At 44.0% G+C, this 21,742-nt stretch overlaps 2 protein-coding genes and 1 pseudogene across 2 annotated transcripts; 2 read left to right on the forward strand and 1 right to left on the reverse strand.

The window, feature by feature from the left end:
• Positions 1 to 5,604: 5,604 nt before the first annotated feature.
• Positions 5,605 to 7,370, forward strand: LOC136517111 (1-aminocyclopropane-1-carboxylate oxidase-like). Its single transcript, XM_066510630.1, has 2 exons — positions 5,605 to 7,193; positions 7,230 to 7,370. The coding sequence occupies exon 1, from the start codon at positions 6,056 to 6,058 to the stop codon at positions 6,995 to 6,997; it is 942 nt and encodes a 313-aa protein (XP_066366727.1). The 5' UTR covers positions 5,605 to 6,055; the 3' UTR covers positions 6,998 to 7,193; positions 7,230 to 7,370.
• A 591-nt stretch (positions 7,371 to 7,961) lies between these two features.
• LOC136517098 (uncharacterized) lies at positions 7,962 to 12,253 on the forward strand (annotated as a pseudogene).
• Positions 12,254 to 13,613: 1,360 nt separating this feature from the next.
• LOC136516204 (cullin-1) lies at positions 13,614 to 20,180 on the reverse strand. Its single transcript, XM_066509564.1, has 18 exons — positions 19,870 to 20,180; positions 19,633 to 19,732; positions 18,029 to 18,214; positions 17,893 to 17,940; positions 17,380 to 17,583; positions 17,217 to 17,294; positions 16,957 to 17,046; positions 16,788 to 16,868; positions 16,622 to 16,684; positions 16,298 to 16,333; positions 16,144 to 16,230; positions 15,910 to 16,059; positions 15,776 to 15,831; positions 15,358 to 15,640; positions 15,085 to 15,228; positions 14,782 to 15,000; positions 14,519 to 14,686; positions 13,614 to 14,092 (listed from the first exon to the last, which is right to left on the reverse strand). Exons 1-18 carry the CDS (start codon positions 20,007 to 20,009, stop codon positions 13,991 to 13,993), a joined length of 2,235 nt encoding a protein of 744 aa, XP_066365661.1. The 5' UTR covers positions 20,010 to 20,180; the 3' UTR covers positions 13,614 to 13,990.
• Positions 20,181 to 21,742: the final 1,562 nt, after the last annotated feature.

The raw sequence follows: 21,742 nt of genomic DNA on the forward strand, positions 1-21,742 counted from the left end.
TGTTGTATGCGGAGCAACGTCGCCCCGTTGTTGTATATGCGGAGCAACGCCGTCCCGTTGTTGTATATGCGGAGCAACGCCGCCTCGTTGTGTTGTATGCGGAGCAATGCCGTCGTTGTGTTGTATGCGGAGCAACGCCGCTTCGTTGTGTTGTATGCGGAGCAATGCCGTCTCGTTGTGTTGTATGCGGAGCAACGCCGCCTCGTTGTGTTGTATGTGGAGCAACGTCGCCCCGTTGTTGTATATGCGGAGCAACGCCACCCCGTTGTTGTATATGCGAGCAACGCCGCCCCGTTGTTGTATACCCTAGCGAGAACGACGATTCGCCCTAGCGAGAACGACGATTCGCCCTAGCGAGAACAACAGTTCGCCCTAGTGAGAACGACGAATTCGCCCTAGAGAGAACGACGAATTCGCCCTAGCGAGAACGACGAATTCGCCATGTCGTTCTCGCTAGAGCGAATTGTCGTTCTCGCTAGGGCGAATTCGTCGTTTATATGACTTGTTTACATATATGACTTGTTTACATATATGACTTGTTGACATATATGATTGTTTACATATATGAATTGTTTATATATATGACTTGTTTATATGACTTGTTTATATATGTGACTTAGATTTATTTTGTTTATGACTTATTGTACATATATGACTTGTTTACATATATGACTTGTTTATATATATGTGACTTAGATAAATTTGTATATGACTTATTGTATATATATGACTTGTTTATATATGTGACATAAATTTTGTTAAATTTGTTAGATATGGCTGCCCCGGGAGACAACATGGAGGAAGAAATGATGAATATTATTGCTAATGCTGGTGAGCAGGATGTTGATGACGGAAGTCAATACCTAGCTCTTGAAAATGAGCAAGAAAATGTTTTGCAAGAAAATACAGGCGAGGTATATATACTAAATATATATTATATGTGAATATTGTATATATTTCTGTGTATAAAAGATATTTATTTATTATTTTTTTTATATGTAGCCCTCTGGATCGGCGACCACAACGACGAAGAGCAAAAATGTTCGAGGACCAAAGAAACCACTGGAGGGCTGGTACATAATATCAGAATTCAACATCGAGACAGGCGAACCACTTGGTCCACATAAAAGGAAATTCGTGGAACACTGTGGGTACCTTGTAAGGGATAGAATTCCGATCAGTATCCATGAATGGAAGAAAAAGATCAACGAGCCTGATGTTAGTTTTGTCTCTGATGTTGACAAGAATTTGCTCTGGAATGATATCCTTGCCCATTTTACGTTGCAAGCGGATGATTATGATGATATCAACGATGATGAATTGAAGGAGCCAGTTCGATCGTGGGCTATGAAGAAGATGGCCACACAATTCCAGACTTGGAAGAAACACTTATACAACACATACATCAAGAAGAACGAAACGTCGAATTTCAATACTGCTACGGGCCCGATCTCAAAATAGAGGCCCTATTGGAATGATTTCATAGAGTACAAGACATCAGCAGAGGTTGAGGCACGGGTGAGAAGGAACCAAGAGAATGCCCGAAAAAAAGGTATACCACCATGACATGGGATCAGGTGGCTACGATACTGCCATTCCGAAGTGGCAAAAAATGGAAGCAGACATTATTGCCAAGGGGATCGAACCAGAATTAGCCAAGTGGCCCCCACGCTCGAAGAATTGGTTTTTCGGTCATGGGGGAAGACTCGACCCACAGACCGGCCTGGCAGTGTATGGGCAAAAACTCGAAACAGCAGCACACCGATTGGCTTTTGCTATAGAAGCTAAAGAGATTGGTGTGTTCAAGCCCAATAGAGAGAAGGATGAGCTGACGTATGTCATCGAGACTGCTGAACACACTGGCCGAACCAGAGGCTTAGGACGCAACACTCCATGGGTTCATGGTTTCCCTAATGACAGAGAAACCTACCGAAGCCGCCAGAGAAGCAAGGAGGAGCAAGCAGCGCGGGTGACAATGTTGGAGGAAATGGTGCTTGAAGCAAAGGAGCGAGAAAAAGCAATGGAAGCAAGAATGCAGGAAGAAATCAGAAAGCAAGTGTAGATAGCAATGAGTGCCCAGAGGCAAGCATCAGAGCTAGGAATGAATGTTAATATTAGCCCCCCTGGTCAGTTGAAAAGCAGCTGCGCTTCCACTAAGCTGCCAAAGCAAGATGACGCAGCGCTGCGCTTCCCCGTGGATGATGTCACTACTCCAATGACATCAATTGAGCTACATGCTCCAAGGGGGAATGACACAATCAAGGTCGCTGTCGGTGTTTTTACTCCTCCAGACCCTACCAAGACACCAAGAATCCATGGGGCACCAATACAACCTGGATATGCTAGGGTCGCAGTGGATAAAGTGAGCAAAGGTTATGAGGATCTAGCTCTTGACATTCCTAGAGGTGATGGAGAGAAGACTCTAGGAGAAGCAGAGAAGGCATATATACTATGGCGCAAGCACTACATCATTATCCCTAGGGCGTCTGCTCCACCGCCAGCAGACATTAGGTGCGGACAAAAGTTAACAAAACAATTTTTTGATAATTTTCTATGGGCATGACTAATAATAAGCATTTACTTATATCTCATTATTTTTGTACTCACAAAGCAGGGCATCCGCCAACCAAAGTTCAGCTGTTGCTTCTCCCGACCATCATAGTGCTTAGGGCAATGATGATGCCTTTGAAGGCACTGCTGCATCCTCACCATCTCCAACTCCTCCACCGCCTCCAAGGAAGTCCACAACTCCTCCGTCGAGGTCTCCAACGCCTCTGCCGCCTCCAAAGTCCGCACTGCCTCCAAGACGGTCTCCAACGCCTCCCCTGCCTCCAAGGAAGCCAGCCCCTAAGAGGTCCACCCCACAAACGAAGCTATTGCCCTGCCCGCCGGCAAAGAAGCAAAAAGCAAATACTCATCCAGTTATTCCCCAAAAACTATCTTATGAGAAAAGTGAACAGGAATTAAAGGATGCAGTACAAAAAGAAGTGACATATTTCTTTGAAGGTGCAAAACAGGCACGACGAGCGAGGGAGAACCCGGAGCCATCATACTTCTTCCTACCTCCAGATCAGCTAAGAAAGAAGTTGGAACAAAAAAAACGGGATTCTCTTAAGAGCGCCGCGAAACAACCGATATCGGACTATGACCGCTCTCTCACCAAGTCATATGAGGCGGCGCAAAAAAAGAAGAGAGTAGGGAAAGGTGTTGCACAACTCGGACAACAAACGCAACAATCAATCCCCCCCCTTGTCGTTCCTAACGAATATAGTTCAAACTTAAACTTAGTGACGGAGGTAGGCGGCTATGAGTCGTTTCTTCGGTTTTATGAGGAAACTGGTTTGAACCTTGCCGAAGTGCTCGCTGAAGGACCATCTGCTCCGGAAGTGAATTCTTACAAGAAATTTGTACCAGGCCAGAGTCTATACAACCTAGAGAAATTAGGTGAACTGGGTACGCAAATGTACCTGCTAAACGGGTGGTACATGTCGGCGTCTGATGCGGGACAAATCTATCTTTCTGTCAGAATTAGAAACCGCCATTACTTCCGTGGCAATGACATTATCTATGTCGAGCTTTCAGAATTACACCAACTATGCCACCTGGACTCTCTCGACAAAAGTCTCATTAGCTGCTATTGTCTGTAAGTGTGATTATTTTCTACTATATTCACAATTTCTTTATTATATATTCATAATATATATATTCACAATTTTCATGTACGCAGATATGAGATGACAGAACTTAGAAAGAGAAAGGATAATGATGTTGGGTTCGTTGATCCGTATGTCGTATACAAACACCCTAACCTCCCGAAGGATTATAAGCCTCAATCTGAGAGAAATCTCATGAATTTCTTAGTGAACCAACGCGACAAGAAGGAGATACTCTTCCCCTACAACTTCAAGTGAGTGTTATTATAAGTAATTAATGTCGATCATATATATGGGACATCAATATTTCCTTACTACACACACACACACACACATATATATATATATATATATATATATATATATATATATATATATATATATATGCAGCCATCGCTGGATATTGATGGTCATCGATATGGCTAATAGTAGATTGAAAATCTTAGACTCGTTGAGAAAACCGCAAACGGAGTATCAAGACATGATAGATATTATACAAGGGTAATTAATTTAGTTTCTCTATAACAACATATATATATATATAATGGCGCCGATCTCTCAACAATTATTAAAGGTTAAATTATTTTTTTATTTTATTGGGAGCAGGGTTTGGAAAAGGTTCGTTGAGGAACAAAAAATGAAACATTGCAAAGCGCCACTGGGTGCAATCGCACACAGTAAGTACTATAACTACACATTTATATTCAATTAACACCATATGATGATTTCAATTCACCCTAATTGATTTTTTTGTCGTAAAAGTGGGTTCTAAGGCAGGAGCAGGGTAATAACTACTGCGGATACTATGTTTGCGAGTTCATCATGGCGTACTCAAAGAGAACTCCTGAAGAGCAACTCAAAGTACGTATATAAATACTTTTTCCTTTATATTATTTCGATCGTATATTTACAATTTCTTTATTGCTCTCATTTGTATAAGTAATTACATGAGCAATAATACACACACATATATATATATATATATATATACTTTTTTCTTTAACTTTTATTGAAGACCGAATGGTTGAGGAAAAGAATCATACGACTTGACCAACTTAAAGCAATTCGAGAGACTATAGCAGGATTTCTAAATGACTAGGTCATCAACCCCAACGGCGAGTTCTACAATGATCCGAACGAAACGTGGATGCCAAATCTGGAGGAGTGAATTGCTAAGGACATAAACAATTTATATATCAAACCTTTGTATAATATATATATATATATATATATATATATATATATATATATATATATATATATTATATGTACATAAAATAACGTGTGTGTATATATTATCATCATATATATTTGCATGTACACGTATATTCGCTTGTTATTTATGTACAAAGTTCGAACGAAAACTTACGCGTGCGAAGTACACATATATATTACTATTAGCAGCGTATTCGAAAATGTATTTTAATATCAAAACTAATCATTAAATGAAAAAAAACCAAAAATAGAAACCAGAAAAAGAAAAAAAAAAGGGACTTTTAGTCCCGGTTGGTGTTTCCAACCGGGACTAAAGGTCCTGCCCCGTGACGGTCTCTGGCCAGGCCTGGAGACCCCCTTTACTCCCGGTTGGTGTTTCCAACCAGGACTAAAGATCCCCTTTAGTCCCGGGCGTCAAGCCGGGACTAAAGGAGGGTACCTTTAGTCCCGGATTGGTGCTCCCGGTTGGGAAACCGGGACTAAAGGGGTTTCCCAACCGAGAGCAAAAAGCCTTGCTGCACAAGTGAAAGAGATATTACTCCAACAAATAAGCTTGAAGGTAGATGTAGTAGATTTTGCAACGTGATCTGCTTTTTGTTTGTCTGATTATCTTTTGTGTGTTGTCATCATCTTCCCTGCTGGCTAGTTAATTAGCTCTTTGCATTGCCAGCCCTCTCCCTCTATGAACGAACTCACGAAGCAGGACAGGAACCATCGTTCATGCCTCTCTTGACCGAGTCAAAGCTTTGCTGGCAATGACTGAATGCTTGATGTTACTGTAGCTCGTCGCCTTGACAGGGACATCCTCTGGCATATCCGGAATTTGGAATTAGGGTCGCAAAGAACAAGTTGCCACCACAAGCATCCAGCGGCTCTGCCGATGCCCAAGAAGCTTCATCACACCTTAGCTAGTGGTAGCCATGGCAGGACAGGTATTGCTTGTGTTGACCGAAGCTTCCTCCTCATCCATGGCAGTAGGTCGAGGCGTTGAGCTTGCTCACTATATATACGGCGCCATCCATGCCGAGCTCTCCATCTCAAGTCATCAGCTCCAAGCTAGCTAGCCTTCACTCAAGCATCACAAAACCCTACTAGCTAGTGCTCCCTACAGCACCTGCGTACATACAACACTTCACAGCAATCTATCTACTCGACCGTCGTCTTCAATTCCCAAGGCATAATTAACAATGGTGGTTCCCGTGATCGACTTCTCCAAGCTGGACGGCGCCGAGAGGGCGGAGACCCTGGCGCAGATCGCCAATGGCTGCGAGGAGTGGGGGTTCTTCCAGCTCGTGAACCACGGCATCCCGCTGGAGCTTCTGGAGCGCGTCAAGAAGGTGTGCTCCGACTGCTACCGCCTCCGGGAGGCAGGGTTCAGGGCGTCGGAGCCGGTGCGCACGCTGGAGGCGCTCGTCGACGCGGAGCGGCGCGGCGAGGATGTGGCTCCCGTGGACGACCTGGACTGGGAGGACATCTTCTACATCCACGACGGCTGCCAGTGGCCGTCCGACCCGCCGGCATTCAAGGAGACCATGCGCGAGTACCGCGCCGAGCTGCGGAAGCTCGCCGAGCGCGTCATGGAGGCCATGGACGAGAACCTCGGCCTCGGCAGGGGCAGCATCAAGGCTGCCTTCTCCGGCGACGGCCGGCACGAGCCCTTCTTCGGCACCAAGGTCAGCCACTACCCGCCGTGCCCGCGCCCGAACCTCATCACGGGCCTGCGCGCGCACACCGACGCCGGCGGCGTCATCCTGCTGTTCCAGGACGACAGGGTCGGCGGCCTGGAGGTGCTCAAGGACGGCCAATGGACCGACGTGCAGCCGCTCGCGGGCGCCATCGTCGTCAACACCGGCGACCAGATCGAGGTGCTCAGTAACGGCCGCTACCGCAGCGCGTGGCACCGCGTGCTGCCCATGCGCGACGGCAACCGCCGCTCCATCGCCTCCTTCTACAACCCGGCCAACGAGGCCACCATCTCGCCGGCGGCGGTGGCCAGCGGCGGGGAGGCGTACCCAAAGTACGTGTTCGGCGACTACATGGACGTGTATGCCAAGCAGAAGTTCCAGGCCAAGGAGCCCAGGTTTGAAGCCGTCAAGGCGGCGGCGCCAAAGTCATCTCCAGCGGCATAAATAAAAAAAGGACCAATTATTAAATATATTATAAATAATTATAATTTATTTGTTAAATATAATTCATTTGTTGGATATAACAGCCGGAGAATGAAATAATAATATATAAGTATACTAAGTACGGGTTAGCATTTCAGGTTTTTCACTGTGTTTAACTTTAGTGGCATGGTATGATGCTATATTGTTGTAGCAATAAGTTTGTCAAGCTTTAATCCAATAGAAAAGATATAAGGTTTGTTAAGTCTTTGGTGTAGAGTTTGCACATGCACACCCAAGTATTGGGTTTTTTCATGTACTTAATTAATGTGATAGTGATTATATGTAAAAGTTGTACCATCATTGTTCAAATGCAATAAAGAGTTGTTTGGTAAGACTCCATGTGCACTGTTCCTTCGTCGGATTATCCAAGAGGCCGTAGCACCAAAATGTGACTCATGTCCTTACGCGTAAAATAGATCCAGCTCCTCTATTCAGCACCCAGATAGAAGCGCTTCTCCTTGAATTCGCGTTTGGTGCTGACTCTTTTGACTCTGGTGTCGAAATTGCCGAGCAGAGACGGATGGAGTCGGAGCGGCACCAACAGCGCCAAATGTGACCCCCTCTATCCACGTCAATCTATATCTACTTATTTCATTGGTAGTTGTCATCTTACATCCGTGGAAAAATGTGTGGTGGAAGCGACTTTTTCCGTGCAAACATGAAAATCAACTCGGTATAATTTTAAGCTTAGCGTATCCATAATGCATCCACGATTCCACATATGTAGTCATATGTCAAAGTTGGGATGCACACTCAACGTAGAAAAGTTTATACTAAAATGACGAATCATCATGTGCACTAGAAGACAAAATTCTTGTGATTTAGTCTTTTAATTCACACGTACCTAAAATTCACCATTTTCCGTATGAATTTGTCAGAAGTGAGTTTGCATCCTAGCTTTCTTTACATTGAGTAGTGATGGAAATATATCTTTTTAAGTTGGTTTCGACATTTTCAGAGAAGATGTAGCTTCCAGCTCATATTTCTCCCGGATCTTCAGCCATCTATCAATCTTAGATATCTGCATATGGAGAAGGAAGAAGAAGCGTCATTCATTTTTCTAGTGCATTCATACTAAGAGAGGTATCTCTTTGCCGTTACATACGAGGATGACTGGATGAGCAGCGAGGTTACTTTTAGAGTGGAGTGGAGCAGCTTCTAAGCGATGATGATGGCATGGGCCACCATGTCAACTCTTCATGGACCACCATTTGTGCATGTCCAACTCATTCCGTGTGGCAACGGTGACACAGCCTTTTGCCACTTGCGGCGACAAGACGAGCACAAGCAGGCGCTGGGCAGCCACTCACATGCCCACACATCTCACTCTCCCTCTCGTGGATGCTGCTAGCGGAAAAAGGCCTGCATTTGGGTCCACAGGATGCTGCTAGCAAAGAGAGTTTTATCCATATTCACCTACTAACTTTGATGAGCACTTTGAGTATAAATGTTTCTAGTACAACTTAAACCATGAGAAAATTTGTTTACAAGACCAATAATGTGTCATAGGCGTGGGCATGGGTGTGTGAGTTGGAGTTTGTCTCGGGGGTGTTTCTAGGAGTGTGCCTCGTGCTTCTCCTTTGTTTTTTTTTTTCGTTTTGTTTTCTTTTATTTTAATAAATGACACGTAGCTCTCTTGGCGTCGTTTGAGAAAAAAAAAAGGACAAGCATGGATAGATAACAAAAGGTCACGATGTATGTAGATAGATAATCTTGTCAATAAATGAATAGTAAGTGAAAGGGACCATCTATATATCCACTCAAATATTATCATCCTCAAATATGTCCATGTCACTTTTATAGCCGTGCATTAATTACAATTTTAAACTCAAGAGTCCAGATCCATCTGTCTCTCATTATATTGTTTCCATACTGAAAAAGTAGAGCAAAAATGACAAGATTTTATTCGATTTTCTAGGACATTTATTTTATTTACCTGTAACATCTAATTTCTCTTCTGGGGTAACTTTTTGTTGGGCTAATTAAGATAAAACAAATTTGACATGTTTATGCTAATAAGGAAAGTATGGTGGACGAAATAAATACCATTGCTCAAAAAATAAATGTAGTTTGAGCATCTCTATTGTCCCCTCTTGGATAAAAAAAGATTGTTCCCTCCCAAATGGAATATATCAGCTATCGGAAGGACTAGTGTCCAATCAAAAGAATCAATACCTTCTCATTTCTTTATTTAAAAAAATCGACCTCATCTTCTTCCTATCACATCACAAAAGATAGAATCAGTGATAATTCCTGTCTACTGCTTATAAAACGAATCGAGTAATTCGGCATATTTCAGTATCAAACCTAGTCTCAAAAACCAAGTAATTTACCCTCTCAAACAATACAATTCTAGCATGCATAGTACCAAGTCAAACTGATTCCCGAAAAAAAAAGAACCAAGTCAAACCATTTTCAAATTGAGTAAATTTACGTAAACATGTAGCAATGTTTATGATGCCAAATAAATGTTATTAGATCCTTGAGGAAGTATATATGTATACATAATTTGTGTTGTAAATATTGATATTTTTTAATAATTATAGTAAGGCTTTTATATTAAAAATAAGAACAGAATAAAAGTATAGTACAGTTAATCTTTTTTCAGACGGAAGTAGAATCTAGCGGATCGGATAGGATCATAGGACCAGGTAAAACTAGCCTGTGTTGCCTGTAAATAAAAGCTAGCTAGAGCTCTGGGGACCATTAGTGCATGATGCATCGATTTGGCGGCTGGTGCCACTGGACACTGGTTCGTTGCACGAAAATTCAGGAAGCGTAAAATTAACAAACAAAAGCGTGTGAAATTGCACGGTAATTCGTCCTCGTCCTCCGCTATTCCGCTCCGGTGAGTGTTCGGCGGCCATGGCCGTGGCGCTGAGGAGCACACCAGGCAAATGGCCATGCCGGTCAGCATGCATGCAGACGGGTGCCGGCTTTCTCGCAATTTCGCCCAAAAAAAAAGATGGGTGGATCGATCGAATATATGTATGATTAAAATCCTCAGATCCGAATATTTAGGATGAGTACTTTTGAATGCAGGGATTGATTTGCACTCGAACTAATTTCACCGGCTTTTGGTTTTAGATTCACTAGAATCGTGCACGTGTTTTAGGGGAGGAGAGAATCAGTAGCGAGCACAGCACATACGTCTGTCACGCGAACCAAGGCAGGGCCGCCCCCTGTGCAGTGGTCCACTCTGGGCGGGGTTTTCTCCGGCGATCCTCGGCCGGGCGCAGGCTACGTACATGGCGGCGGAGGGCGCCGGCGGCCGGGGAGGACGAGCCGCGCGGTACCCGCCTCTGTCGGCGCTCGTCGTCTCCGCCATCGCCGCCTCCTCCGCCGTCATCGTCCTCGCCGTCGTCCACTCGGTACGGTGACTGACAAGATTATTACATTTCGACGTGACCGGTACCAATAAGTGTTTCTTGCGTTGCCGTGGTGGCTGACAGCGGTGGCCGGCGGGCGGTTTGTTTGTTTCATGGGCGCAGGCGTACGACGACGCGGTGTCGCGGACGCGGACGCTTGCTGGGCCACAACCTGGAGCCGACGCCGTGGCACCCGTTCCCGCACGCCAAGGGCCGCCCCCCGGCGCGCGCCGCGCTGCGGTGCGCGCCCTCCATCGCCTGTCTGCCACCTCTCTCGCGGCCTCGTCCGCCACCGGAGCCAGCGAACGCGTCGTCGTCGTCGTCGTCGCGCGGTAACAACAACAACAACAACAAACAGTGCCCGGCCTACTTCGCGGCGATCCACCGGGACCTGGCGCCGTGGCGCGGTGCGGGGCGGGGCGTGACGCGCGCGCTGCTGGACGCGGCGCGGCAGGCGCGCGTCCATGCGCGTCACCATCACCGGCGGAGGCCGCCGGCTGCACGTCGACCTCTACTACGCGTGCGTGCAGAGTCGCGCGCTCTTCACGGTGTGGAGCCTGCTGCAGCTGATGCGGCGGTACCCCGGGCGCGTCCCCGACGTCGACCTCATGTTCGACTGCATGGACCGCCCCGCCATCAACCGCACCGAGCACGGCGGCGACGCCGCGCCCCCACCGCCGCCGCTCTTCCGCTACTGCACCACCAGGGACCACTTCGACATCCCCTTCCCTGATTGGTCCTTCTGGGGCTGGTAAGGGATGCATCATTCGCATATATATGTTAAGATTTTTTTTATTTATATAATACTGTCAAGATTTTTTAATCAATGAATGAAGTGTCAAGAAGATTGATGGTGATGGTTGATGGACATATGTAACGCAGGCCGGAGACGAACATCGAGCCATGGAACAGGGAGTTCAAGAGCATCAAGTCCGGCGCTCGGGCGACGAGATGGGCGGACAGGGTGCCGACGGCGTACTGGAAGGGGAACCCGGACGTGGCGTCGCCGCTGCGGGTGGCGCTGCTGGGGTGCAACGACACGGCGCTCTGGCGCGCCGAGATCATGCGGCAGAACTGGGACGACGAGGCCAAGTCGGGGTACCAGCACTCGAGGCTCTCCTCGCAGTGCACGCACCGGTACAAGATCTACGCGGAGGGGTTCGCGTGGTCGGTCAGCCTCAAGTACATCCTGTCGTGCGGATCCATGGCGCTGCTGATCGAGCCGCGGTACCAGGACTTCTTCAGCCGGGGCCTGGAGCCCCGGGTGAACTACTGGCCGGTGACGGAGATGGGCATGTGCGAGTCCATCAGGGACGCCGTCGACTGGGGCAACGCCAACCCCGGCGAGGCCGAGCGCGTCGGCCGGCGCGGCCAGCGGCTCGTACAGGGCCTCCGCATGCACGCCGTCTACGACTACATGCTGCACCTGCTCACCGAGTACGCAAGCCTCATGAACTTCCGCCCCGTGGCGCCGCCGTCGCCTGACGCGCACGAGGCGTGCGAGGCGTCGCTGCTCTGCCTCGCCGACGACAAGCAGCGCAGGTTCCTCGAGGCGTCCAGGGCGGAGCCCGCGGCCGACGAACCCTGCGTGCTGCCGCCGCCGCCGGCGGCGGCTGTGATCGAGCGCTTGAGCTAGGTGGAATGCTGAAACAGCAGCTCGTGTAGGAGTTGCGTCTCTACCTCTCGGCTCTCTAGGATTTATTTATATAGAATAGAAGACTCAAAAAGAAGACAGAGCACAACGAACTTGTGGTCACGACAGTTGCAGGATTGAATGATGATTGTAGTTGTAGGGACACAAGTTCCGTGCGAAAGCATGTCCAGATTTGAGGCCAATTGCAATTGCATTGAATTTTTTGTTTCCAAGCCCTCTGAAGTTACTAGTTGTATTGTGTATCTTGCGTCTGGTTTCGCCACTACGTCACCTTATAGCAAAGGATTATGAATACAACTTAGAGCCTCATTCAAATAGGTGGGTTAATCTTCTATTGGTTTCAACCTAGAAAATAGATGGTTCCTATGTCCATTAATTAGTATGCCAACTAAACAAAATGCTAAGAGCAAGGTTAATAATACAGTCGACCGCTGGCTAAAAGGATCCTTGCATTCTACCTCTCAACCCACTCATATAGTAGCTAGCTCTTCAGCATTAATACATGGTCCACCTATCTCTTTCACATAGTTTCTCGATTCTTGTGTCTAAGCCAGTTGTAAGTTTACAACCCGCTTCTTCTCTCTATTCCACATTAGCATTTAGCTTGCTTACAGCCTGTTATTATACTTGCTCTAATGTGGCATTATAGATGGTTTCTACCAACTAAGCAAAATGCTAATGTGCATTGTAGTTAATAAAGATAGAGAAGGAAATCATTTCTTATATAGAAAAAACCATATATACACGAGAACCAAGATACGAATAGATTGATCGATTGGTCAATGCTTACATAAGAATTAAGGTACGAATAGAATCAAGAAACAAATAGATGTGATTGGTCAATGCATACATAAGAATCAAGCTACGATTGATAGATACTAAGAGAAAGAAAACATTTAATGGACAAAAATTAATTTCAATCAAACTAGGAAAAATAGTTTCTATATATAATGTCTATTTCACTCGGTAAATATGAAACGATCTCGTAGTTTCTAGAGCATCTTGGCCAAGAGAGGGGAGATTTTATTGGACAAAATTTAATTTTAAAGAAACTATTCATTATTAGGAAAATATGGTTTCTATGTATATGTCTATTTGACTCATTAAGTACATGTTAGTGTGACTAACTCGGCAAGTATAAAACCATCTCATAGTTTCTAATGTCAAATCATAGTTTCTAGTATAGTTTCTAATGTCAAATCATAGTTTCTAGTGTGAGGAAGTATAAAACCATCTCATAGTTTCTAATGTGACTGACTAAACCATCTCATACTGACTAAACCATCTCATAGTTTCTAATGTGACTGCCATTAAAGTAGCTGGTTAACTAGCTGACCTATCTATCTAATCCGATTTAATTTTTTGCCCCGGCTAATAACTAGCCCTATCTATCCAAACAGCGCTTTAATAATCCACAAAGGCCAGTGGCCAGCAAGGGCAGTTCCAGAAATCCTGGCGCCGCTCTGCCTTCCACATAAACCAACAGTTGACAACGAAGCCAGAATACGCGCATCTACCTAGAAAACAAAAGCAGGTGCATACAGACCCAAACCGATACTGCAAATTCCCATAGTATCCACCATTTCATATAGCAAAACAACTCCAAGCATCATCTCATCTCAGTTAACTGAAACAGTGATACAGATATATAGATAAAGCATTGGCATAGAAGGCACGGACAAGTACAAGTGCCTCTCATATTCCTCATATCATCATATCTAATGTAGGTCAACACGATTATCCTATTTAACGACCAATTTACAAAATGTGAGCAGCCCGTGCTGTGGCAGGACCCATACGCACGCAAATCACCAAAACGCGCTGCAAATCATGGTAAAGTTGTTGACGCACCACGACCTTGCAGGAGATTGCCACCCCCCGTGGTATCGCACTAGTCTGGGAGCTGTTTTGGACTTTGCCACTAACCACCAATCAGGCAAGGTATTTGTACATATTCGCATTGTCCTTGTCGCGCTCCAAGTAGTCCCTTGTGATGAGATCCTCAATCCTCTTCTTTATGGCTTTGAAGTCAGGCTGTAGTATCACACAGGCCCAAGTAAGAAAATGAACAGAATACAACACAAGTAGCAAAACCAATTTTCTTCGTATATGATTATCCTAGATTACGCAGCCACAGACGAGTTAACAGTTATCTTTGTAGATTGAACCTAACAACCTAGTCCTTGGTTTGGGACATGTGAATATTTGTCATTCATATGTAAGAGCTACCATAACATGATATCAAATTCAATCCAAAAGGGTACGTAATTACTTCTGATGCAACAACAGGATACCCAATGTACCACGGGCAGAAAATTGTAACTGAATTACTGATACACTTATTGCAAGAACTAAGATAAAAATTGTAACTGACAGCAGAAAATAAGTTCAGTCGTGCGGGTATTGTAACAGGGACTAAGCTACGAAGAACTTCTCAATTAGGAGATATACTGTCAGTACCTTAAACATGCGGCTCAGCTGCTCAACACATTCAGCAACCAGCTGTTGATGACCCATGACTTTGCGGCTCTTCATAATGCGCACAATTGATGCATCAATTGCATACCTCCTGTCTTTGTCAACATCTTCAACAACCTTTTTCTTCTCATCAACAGGAGGGAGTGGAATCTGGAAAGAGTGACAACGAAATGAAATATTAGCATAACAGCAACTAAACTCTAAGTCTTACCAAACAGCAAAAGAACAGTGAAAACGGGAAATACCTTAATTCTTCTCATTCTGTCAGTAAATTTTGAATTGAACTCAAAAACATCATTGGGCGAGATGGATTTATTTGCCGGTTCCTTGGTAAGGATCTTGTATTTCGCACAAGAAAGCGAATGGAGCAAGCGCACTACATCATCATCTGACAGGTTTAATTGTGTTACAATCTCAGAATAACTAAGCCTGTCAGATCCATTGAACAACAGTAGCAATGCAGCCTGTCAAAACAAGACACGTGTAAAAAACGTCAGACAGGTTAATATAGCACCATTTATTGTGATACAGAAATAATCCAAGATTACCTGATATGTCGTAACAATGAGCTCAATAGGTTTAGCATCAAACTTAGCATTGATGTTGCAGGTTCCCAAGGAATAAATCCATGTCAGCTTCCTGTGCTTTGTTCTTGTTTGATAGAACTCCTTGAAAACCTCTACACATTTCACCTAGAAGCAGACATATATAAAGTCACTTCAAAGAACATAAACATGTACCTAACATGCTTTTTTGAAATGAGCTAACATGCTCAAGTGCAGTGTTTGGTGCCCTTGAAGTGATCGAACAGTTTAACTTACCATCTCAGCAGGAAGGTTTATGTCAAAAGTTTTGTAGCTTGGCCAGAATCCCGTTGTCAAAACAGTAACAGCCAAGTCTATCCCAGGATTCAACTCTGGATGTCCAGCTACAAACTCTTCAAACTTAGTCTGGTGATCTCTAGCGACAGTAAGGTCCGTAACCATGCCCTCCATTTTTGAAGTAAACTGCCCCCCGCACTGTTGCTTGAGCTTTGTCAGAATACTTCTCTCATGCTCGTCATTAGCACTTTTGTCAAAAAGTAATCTTCTTGCAAGTTTCTTCCTGTAAGCCAGTTCACATATTAAAAAACTTAACCAAGTTCCAAAGGGCACTATTTCCTTACACACTTTGACAAAAAAGCATTTTCTTTAAATTACACAAGCATTAATAATACCATGTAGGATAACAAGCACTCACCTATAGAACTCAGCAAATAGGTCTTTATCACTGATGTATGCCAGCAATCTCACCACCTGGAAACCAGTCACAATCATTAAAGCTCTGGCACATAATTTATCAATAACAGCAAAAGAAAAGAAAGAAAGATGTACCTTTTCAAGAGCATCTTCAATGGCTTCATCACTGAGCTTCTCACTGCAACCTTTCTTCAGAATATTGTCGCAGAAGGTAGCCAACAACTCAGCACTCGAACTGCCAGAGACACCTTTGTTACAGAAGACCTCAAAGGCTTCTTTAAGTGCCTGTGGTAAGAATTATGAGAATGAGACACCATTTGCAATATTATGGCAACAGCAGAATGAAAATGAGATATTTCAGCTGAAGACCTTATGGAAGAGTGTATGTCCCTGGAAACATTCTGTCACATAAGCTACATATTTGTCATGCAGCTCGATGATTTTCCACACGAAGACCTAAAAAACAAGAATAAATAAGCTAACATAACACACAACAAAAGCAGAGTGCGATCAAGATACACACCTGTTCCTGCATGCCAACCATATCCTTCTTCTCTGGCTGTAAAAGCAATGAATTGTAAAAATAATAATTTAGGGAAGATAAATCAGAAAATTAATCAAATATAGCAAGAAAAATCAAACAGCCAGGTGGCAGAATATCAAGCATACAAAGTGGTAATGTAAAGAAAAGGACTGGGAAATGGGAACTACTTAGCAACCTGACAATAGAGGTTAGATGAAGGCTGTTACAAACTATTAATGTGGAGTTTTTGCTGTTTCTATATATATGAATCAAAAAGTGCATAAAGGTAACATAAATAATTTAACAGCTAAAGAAACACTGCACCTTCTTATTACTAGCAGAATCTTCTGCTTGCTTTACCAAGGCTGTGCCTTCATTTGTAACATGCTGCGGACAAATATAACTCAATCAGAACTGAATATCATGGTTCAAAGGAATAAAATGAGTGAGCTAAAAGAGAACAGAGGCACCCTGCAAGGGAAATTAATACCGTTTTGAACATGTTAGATATAGGCTCCAGACCGCGGGTGATTTTGGAGAAGAGCCTGTACATCCTAGAAAGATCCTCAACCTGCAGTAATAGAGGGATGCAGTGAATATTCAATACTGTTAGGAAGTCATTCATTAGATAATAATAATAATAAGGTTTTCAATCCAACTTTATCATCACGAAGCAAAGCAGAACATCCAGAATGCTCCTTCTCCAACAGCGGGGTTGCATACTGAGCAAGCAATTCATTTTGCACTTTCTGTCGAAATTCAAGATTATAACAATGTAAGGGTCATACGGGAAAATATGTCGAGCACTATTCAAGAAAGACATAGCAACATTCTGAATTCAAAACTGAAATATTTGCTGCAAATAAAATATTAATTAAATAAATACTACAAAACTGGAAAGGAAAGATTTTGCACATACCTCCAACAACTTTTGTTCGCTGCTAATATGCAAATAGTGACCTACTCGCTCCTTCTCCCGCTTCAAACACTCCTCAGCCTTTTGAAAGAAGCATCAGCCATTAAGAAATAGCCACACGTAAATACAGATAGAAAGAGACAGAAACCTTCTCAACTCTAGGTACCTTAATCATGTAATCTGGGCATGAGTCCTCAAGAATCCAGCTTTGAGCCTTGACAGAGTAGTACTCTGTAGTATCCTTGAGCAAGAAATCTTCAAAGTCATTCTCATAACACTCCATTTGACCCAACCCGATTTCAACAAAAATATCCAAGACATTCTTCAACAGAGCCCGGTCAATTTGTTCACCCTCACGTTCTTTGTCTATCTGTTAAAAGAAAAAATATCAGTTCTCAAATAGATGAAGCTTAGGGATGTATGCAATCAGACAATTGGCCATAATGCGCACAAAAGTTTTAAGATTTCCCACATGGAAGAGAGAATAGCAGTTTATTTGGTCCTTACTATATTTCAATATATTCCAACATGTATAACTTAGAAGAAAAAAAATATGGTCAAAAACATATGTTGGAGATCATATTAATGTCCAAACATCAAGCAAATAAAGAATGGAGCTAGTATATGTTAACCAACCATTTTATACTACCATTAATCACAAAGAGATGCAAGGTCTCACCAGAGCAATCACTGCGTCTTTAACTTGTCCTTTAATCTCTTGATAGATCTGTTACCACAGTTTAATTGATTAGGGCATAAGCATTGAAAAAGCATGAGTGAAAAAGAAGCTGGAAATTAAGTAACTGTTGTTTTACCAACTCTCGGAAGCAAGTAAGGCCAACTTCTTTAAGTGGGGTAAGTGACCTCCTTGATATGAAGTACCGGTCAAGGTAATGAAAGAAACGTGAGAGCCAGCGAACCATGACTTTATGGTTTGACCACCTTTGCACTAGCTCCCTCAGCATAAACTCATCATGTTTCTCCCTTAACGAAGGTAGTACCTGCATGAAATTATAATTTAGTGAGAAAGCTCTCAGAAGTGAATGTACAAATACAGTGAAGAGGATAATATTATAGTTAGATTAAAGCGTCATACAAAATCAGGGCATGACTCATGGGTTCAACCTCTAGTCATAAAAACACCTACAGCTAAAGGGAGATATACAAGTTTCTTTTACAAATCAAATATGCTCGTCAAACAATAAATTAGCAAGCTACAGAAAAGCTCCTGCAAATTGAAACTAGCATCCATGGGTCCTCAGTTATGCAAACCATTATTTATCTTCCTGCCATAGATAGCATCGGTTAGTGTCTAATTACTGTCCATTAAAAGGTGCTGCAAGAATACAAAAAGGTACTCTCTACATGATCTATAAGAAATGAGCTGCAGTGTACAAAGAATGGGCACAGAATTGTTTGTCAAGTAGCTGGGCCAATTGTTCCACCAAATCAAGATGCTTATTACAATTAAACTAAAGAGATTTAACTTATCCTGTAGAAAAAAGAGATGGACAAAAGGGGAAAAGAAAGCTACCACTGCAATATTTGCAGCGTAAAAAAAGTTTTGATTACTCCATTTACAAATTACAATCAAACAGATCAGCACAATTCTATATATTATTATAAGGGTTGACCATCTATGACAAACAACTCTCATTTTCCCCCCAAAAAAAGTCTATCTACAGAACGAATGAAACAATTCTGGTCTGCTGTCTACCCTTGATAAGCCCATAACAGAAACTACAAGTTCCAAGAAAAAGCAAATGGAAACAGCCACAGTGATATCACAAGACATCTAATGAATCTACTGGAGCCAACAGAACACCAGGCCCAAGTGTACAAATAAATGGGCACAGAATTGTTACAAAGGCACGTAAAGTAGCTGAACCAATTCTTTCACCAAATCAAGATGCTTACAATCATTTTAAAGAGATTGAATTATCCTGTACCAATCAAGAGATGGACAAAAGAAGGGGAAGAGAGCGCTACCAGTGCAATATTTGCGGCATAAAAAAGTTTTCATTAGTTCAGTTACAAAGTACAATCAAACAGGTCAGGACAATTCTATATATATTATAAGGGTTCGACCCATCTATGACAAACAACTCTCATTCCTTTTCCCAGAAAGAATGTGTATCTACAGAGTTAATGAACCTGACTAGTCATCGGCAAGCAATGTATTATTTAGCAGAAAACCAAAAGAAAATGAGAACATCGGCATATAGGCCGTTCTCGTCCCAACCTATCAACCAACCAAGCGGCAAGAGCTAATCCACCAAAGTTATAAAAAAAACATCAAACTGCCTTATTCCCCTCAGAGTAGAAAATCTAACACTAATACCACGCCGCAGAATACAAGACAATCTAGGTCGCATACAGACATTCACATGAGCAAGAGGGATATGAACAAGCGGCTCACCATGGAGGTGATGTACTCCTCGAACGACTCCCGATACTTGTCGTAGAGCTGCTGCGAGTAGTCGTGTGGCGGCTTCTGCGTGCACATGTTGTATATCGTCCTGCGACAAGGAGACCAAAACCCTAGATCATAACCGGATCGAAGTGGATCGAGGTGGGAAACCCTAGCGGCCGCCGCCGCGAAGGAGACGGCGGCGGCGGCGAGGAGGAGGAGGAGGGAGGGGAGAGGGAGGCGTACGTGTAGAGCATCATGTAGTCCTCGGAGCTGAACTGCGGCTCGGGCTTGCCCTCGAGGATGTTCTTCAGCTTGGTGATGCCCTTCTGCATGAAGGCCCATCCCTCCTCCAGATCGATTGTCCTACGCTCCTGCCCCGCCATCACCGCGGGCGGAGGTGGCGGTGCCGACGCGCGGAGGAGCAAACCCTAGCGCCGCCGCTGGGGGTTTGGTGTCGCGGCTGGGGAGGATGGCGAGGGTCCTCGAGAGGCGAGCGCGAGAGGCGGAAGGGTGGGGAAGGAGAGAGGCGAACGCGTGGGCGTAAGGAGAGGAGGGGTGGGCTGGGGGTTCTGTTGTATATCGCCGCGGCGCCGCGGCTGAAGGCGGCCCCCTCCTCGTTGGGGAGATCCCGCGTGATTCAGACTCCGTCCCCGTCGTCCGATAGCGAGGTGGACGGCCCAGATGACGAGCCTTGCGCTAAGATGTGGATCATTGTACCAATACCAATCAAATAAACTACTACTACTAGTTTCAATTTCAATCAATCCCGGGCTCCTAATAAATAGGGTTAGCTGTTTAGTAATTTATTTACTTTAGCTAGTTCTGGATTTATTTACATTAGGCCATGGCACCAAATAAGTTCGTTGGTAAAATTTATTTGAATAATAATTGATCTAATAATATTAATAATACAATTTAGTGTTCTAGGTACTGAAATTTTATCTTAAAAATTTAGTCAGACTTAGCATGATCTTATTCAGGACCAACCTAAAACTAGCTATGTTTTGGAAAGATGAAGTACATTATATTGTGTTTAAAGTTCCTCTAATATGTTATCTTATATTGTCATATGTACGAGGGTTTAGTTATACACAGGTATGGCAAAGGCACCGGTAGAACATGTAAATATGCGTGCAATAATAGTAATATAATAGTTGATCCTTCAACGCATAAGAAAACCCTTTACGGGGAGCCTTGCCCTGTGTCTCTGGCCAATTCCCACGTTGCACGTGCCCTCGTGCCGTAACTCCCAATCCCCAAACCACGCGTGTGCTGGTCTACTTGTAGTATTAATGTGCACATGTCTATAGTGATGTCGGTATTTCGTAAATCGGACTAGTAAGTTTATAAGATTGTCGCGTTACTCTAGGAAGACGATGGTAGCATCCAATAGAGAAGACGATGGTAGCATCCAATAGACACAAGGATTTATACTATTTTAGACCAGAGCCCTACGTCCAGTCTCAGAGAAGATCGAGTGAGTATTCCTCGTTTGAATGCTCTGAAGTTCTTACAACGGGGGTGCAAGAATGGTAAAAGAGGTGGTAGAACCTATGCTTGACGAGGGGTAGCCCGAAGAGAAGCTCCAGGAGCCCTTCTGCTATGGATGGAGTGGTAGAGGATGAAGAATGTGTTCCCCATATGAGAGTCCCTGGTTGCCCTTATATAGAGTTTAGGCCAGGGCTGGTTACAAAGAGGAGGTTCTGATGAGGACATGACACCCATGCATATGACCATGTTTGGCGCATGGTATGGAGGGGTAGGAGGCCAGCAAGGGTGTCCAAGTCAAGAAGGAGGTCCGAGGCTAATTCGGTTCGAATCCCCGAGGTGCAGGCCTAAAGCAACTCAAGTTCGAGCCTGCCTCGGCCTCCTAGAACCTAGTCTGCATTAAACTGGTCACTCAAGGACACTATCCGGACTCTGTTTTCGACGATCCACATATGGTTGGAAAGCTAATTTGATAAGGAAGCCAATCTAAGTGGTCTCACATCAAAAGACCTTCGGAATCAACAGGAAATCATCGAAACAAGTCAGCAGTCCATAATCTGTCAGGGTGTTATGACACCGTCTTTTGGTCTGTTGGACCGTGTATCGTGTTTGTACCCATTAGAGGGCT

Source organism: Miscanthus floridulus, chromosome 17 (genome assembly GCF_019320115.1).
Source record: "Miscanthus floridulus cultivar M001 chromosome 17, ASM1932011v1, whole genome shotgun sequence".
NCBI lineage: Eukaryota > Viridiplantae > Streptophyta > Magnoliopsida > Poales > Poaceae > Miscanthus > Miscanthus floridulus.

Coding starts and splice junctions, on each gene's coding strand:
- LOC136517111 (XM_066510630.1), top strand. CDS start 6,056: ATGGTGGTTCCCGTGATCGACTTCTCCAAGCTGGACGGCGCCGAGAGG.
- LOC136516204 (XM_066509564.1), bottom strand. CDS start 20,009: ATGGCGGGGCAGGAGCGTAGGACAATCGATCTGGAGGAGGGATGGGCC. Junction 16,685..16,787: donor TATCTAACATGTTCAAAACG/GTATTAATTTCC, acceptor ATTTGTCCGCAG/CATGTTACAAATGAAGGCAC. Junction 15,001..15,084: donor TCATTGTTACGACATATCAG/GTAATCTTGGAT, acceptor TTGTTTTGACAG/GCTGCATTGCTACTGTTGTT.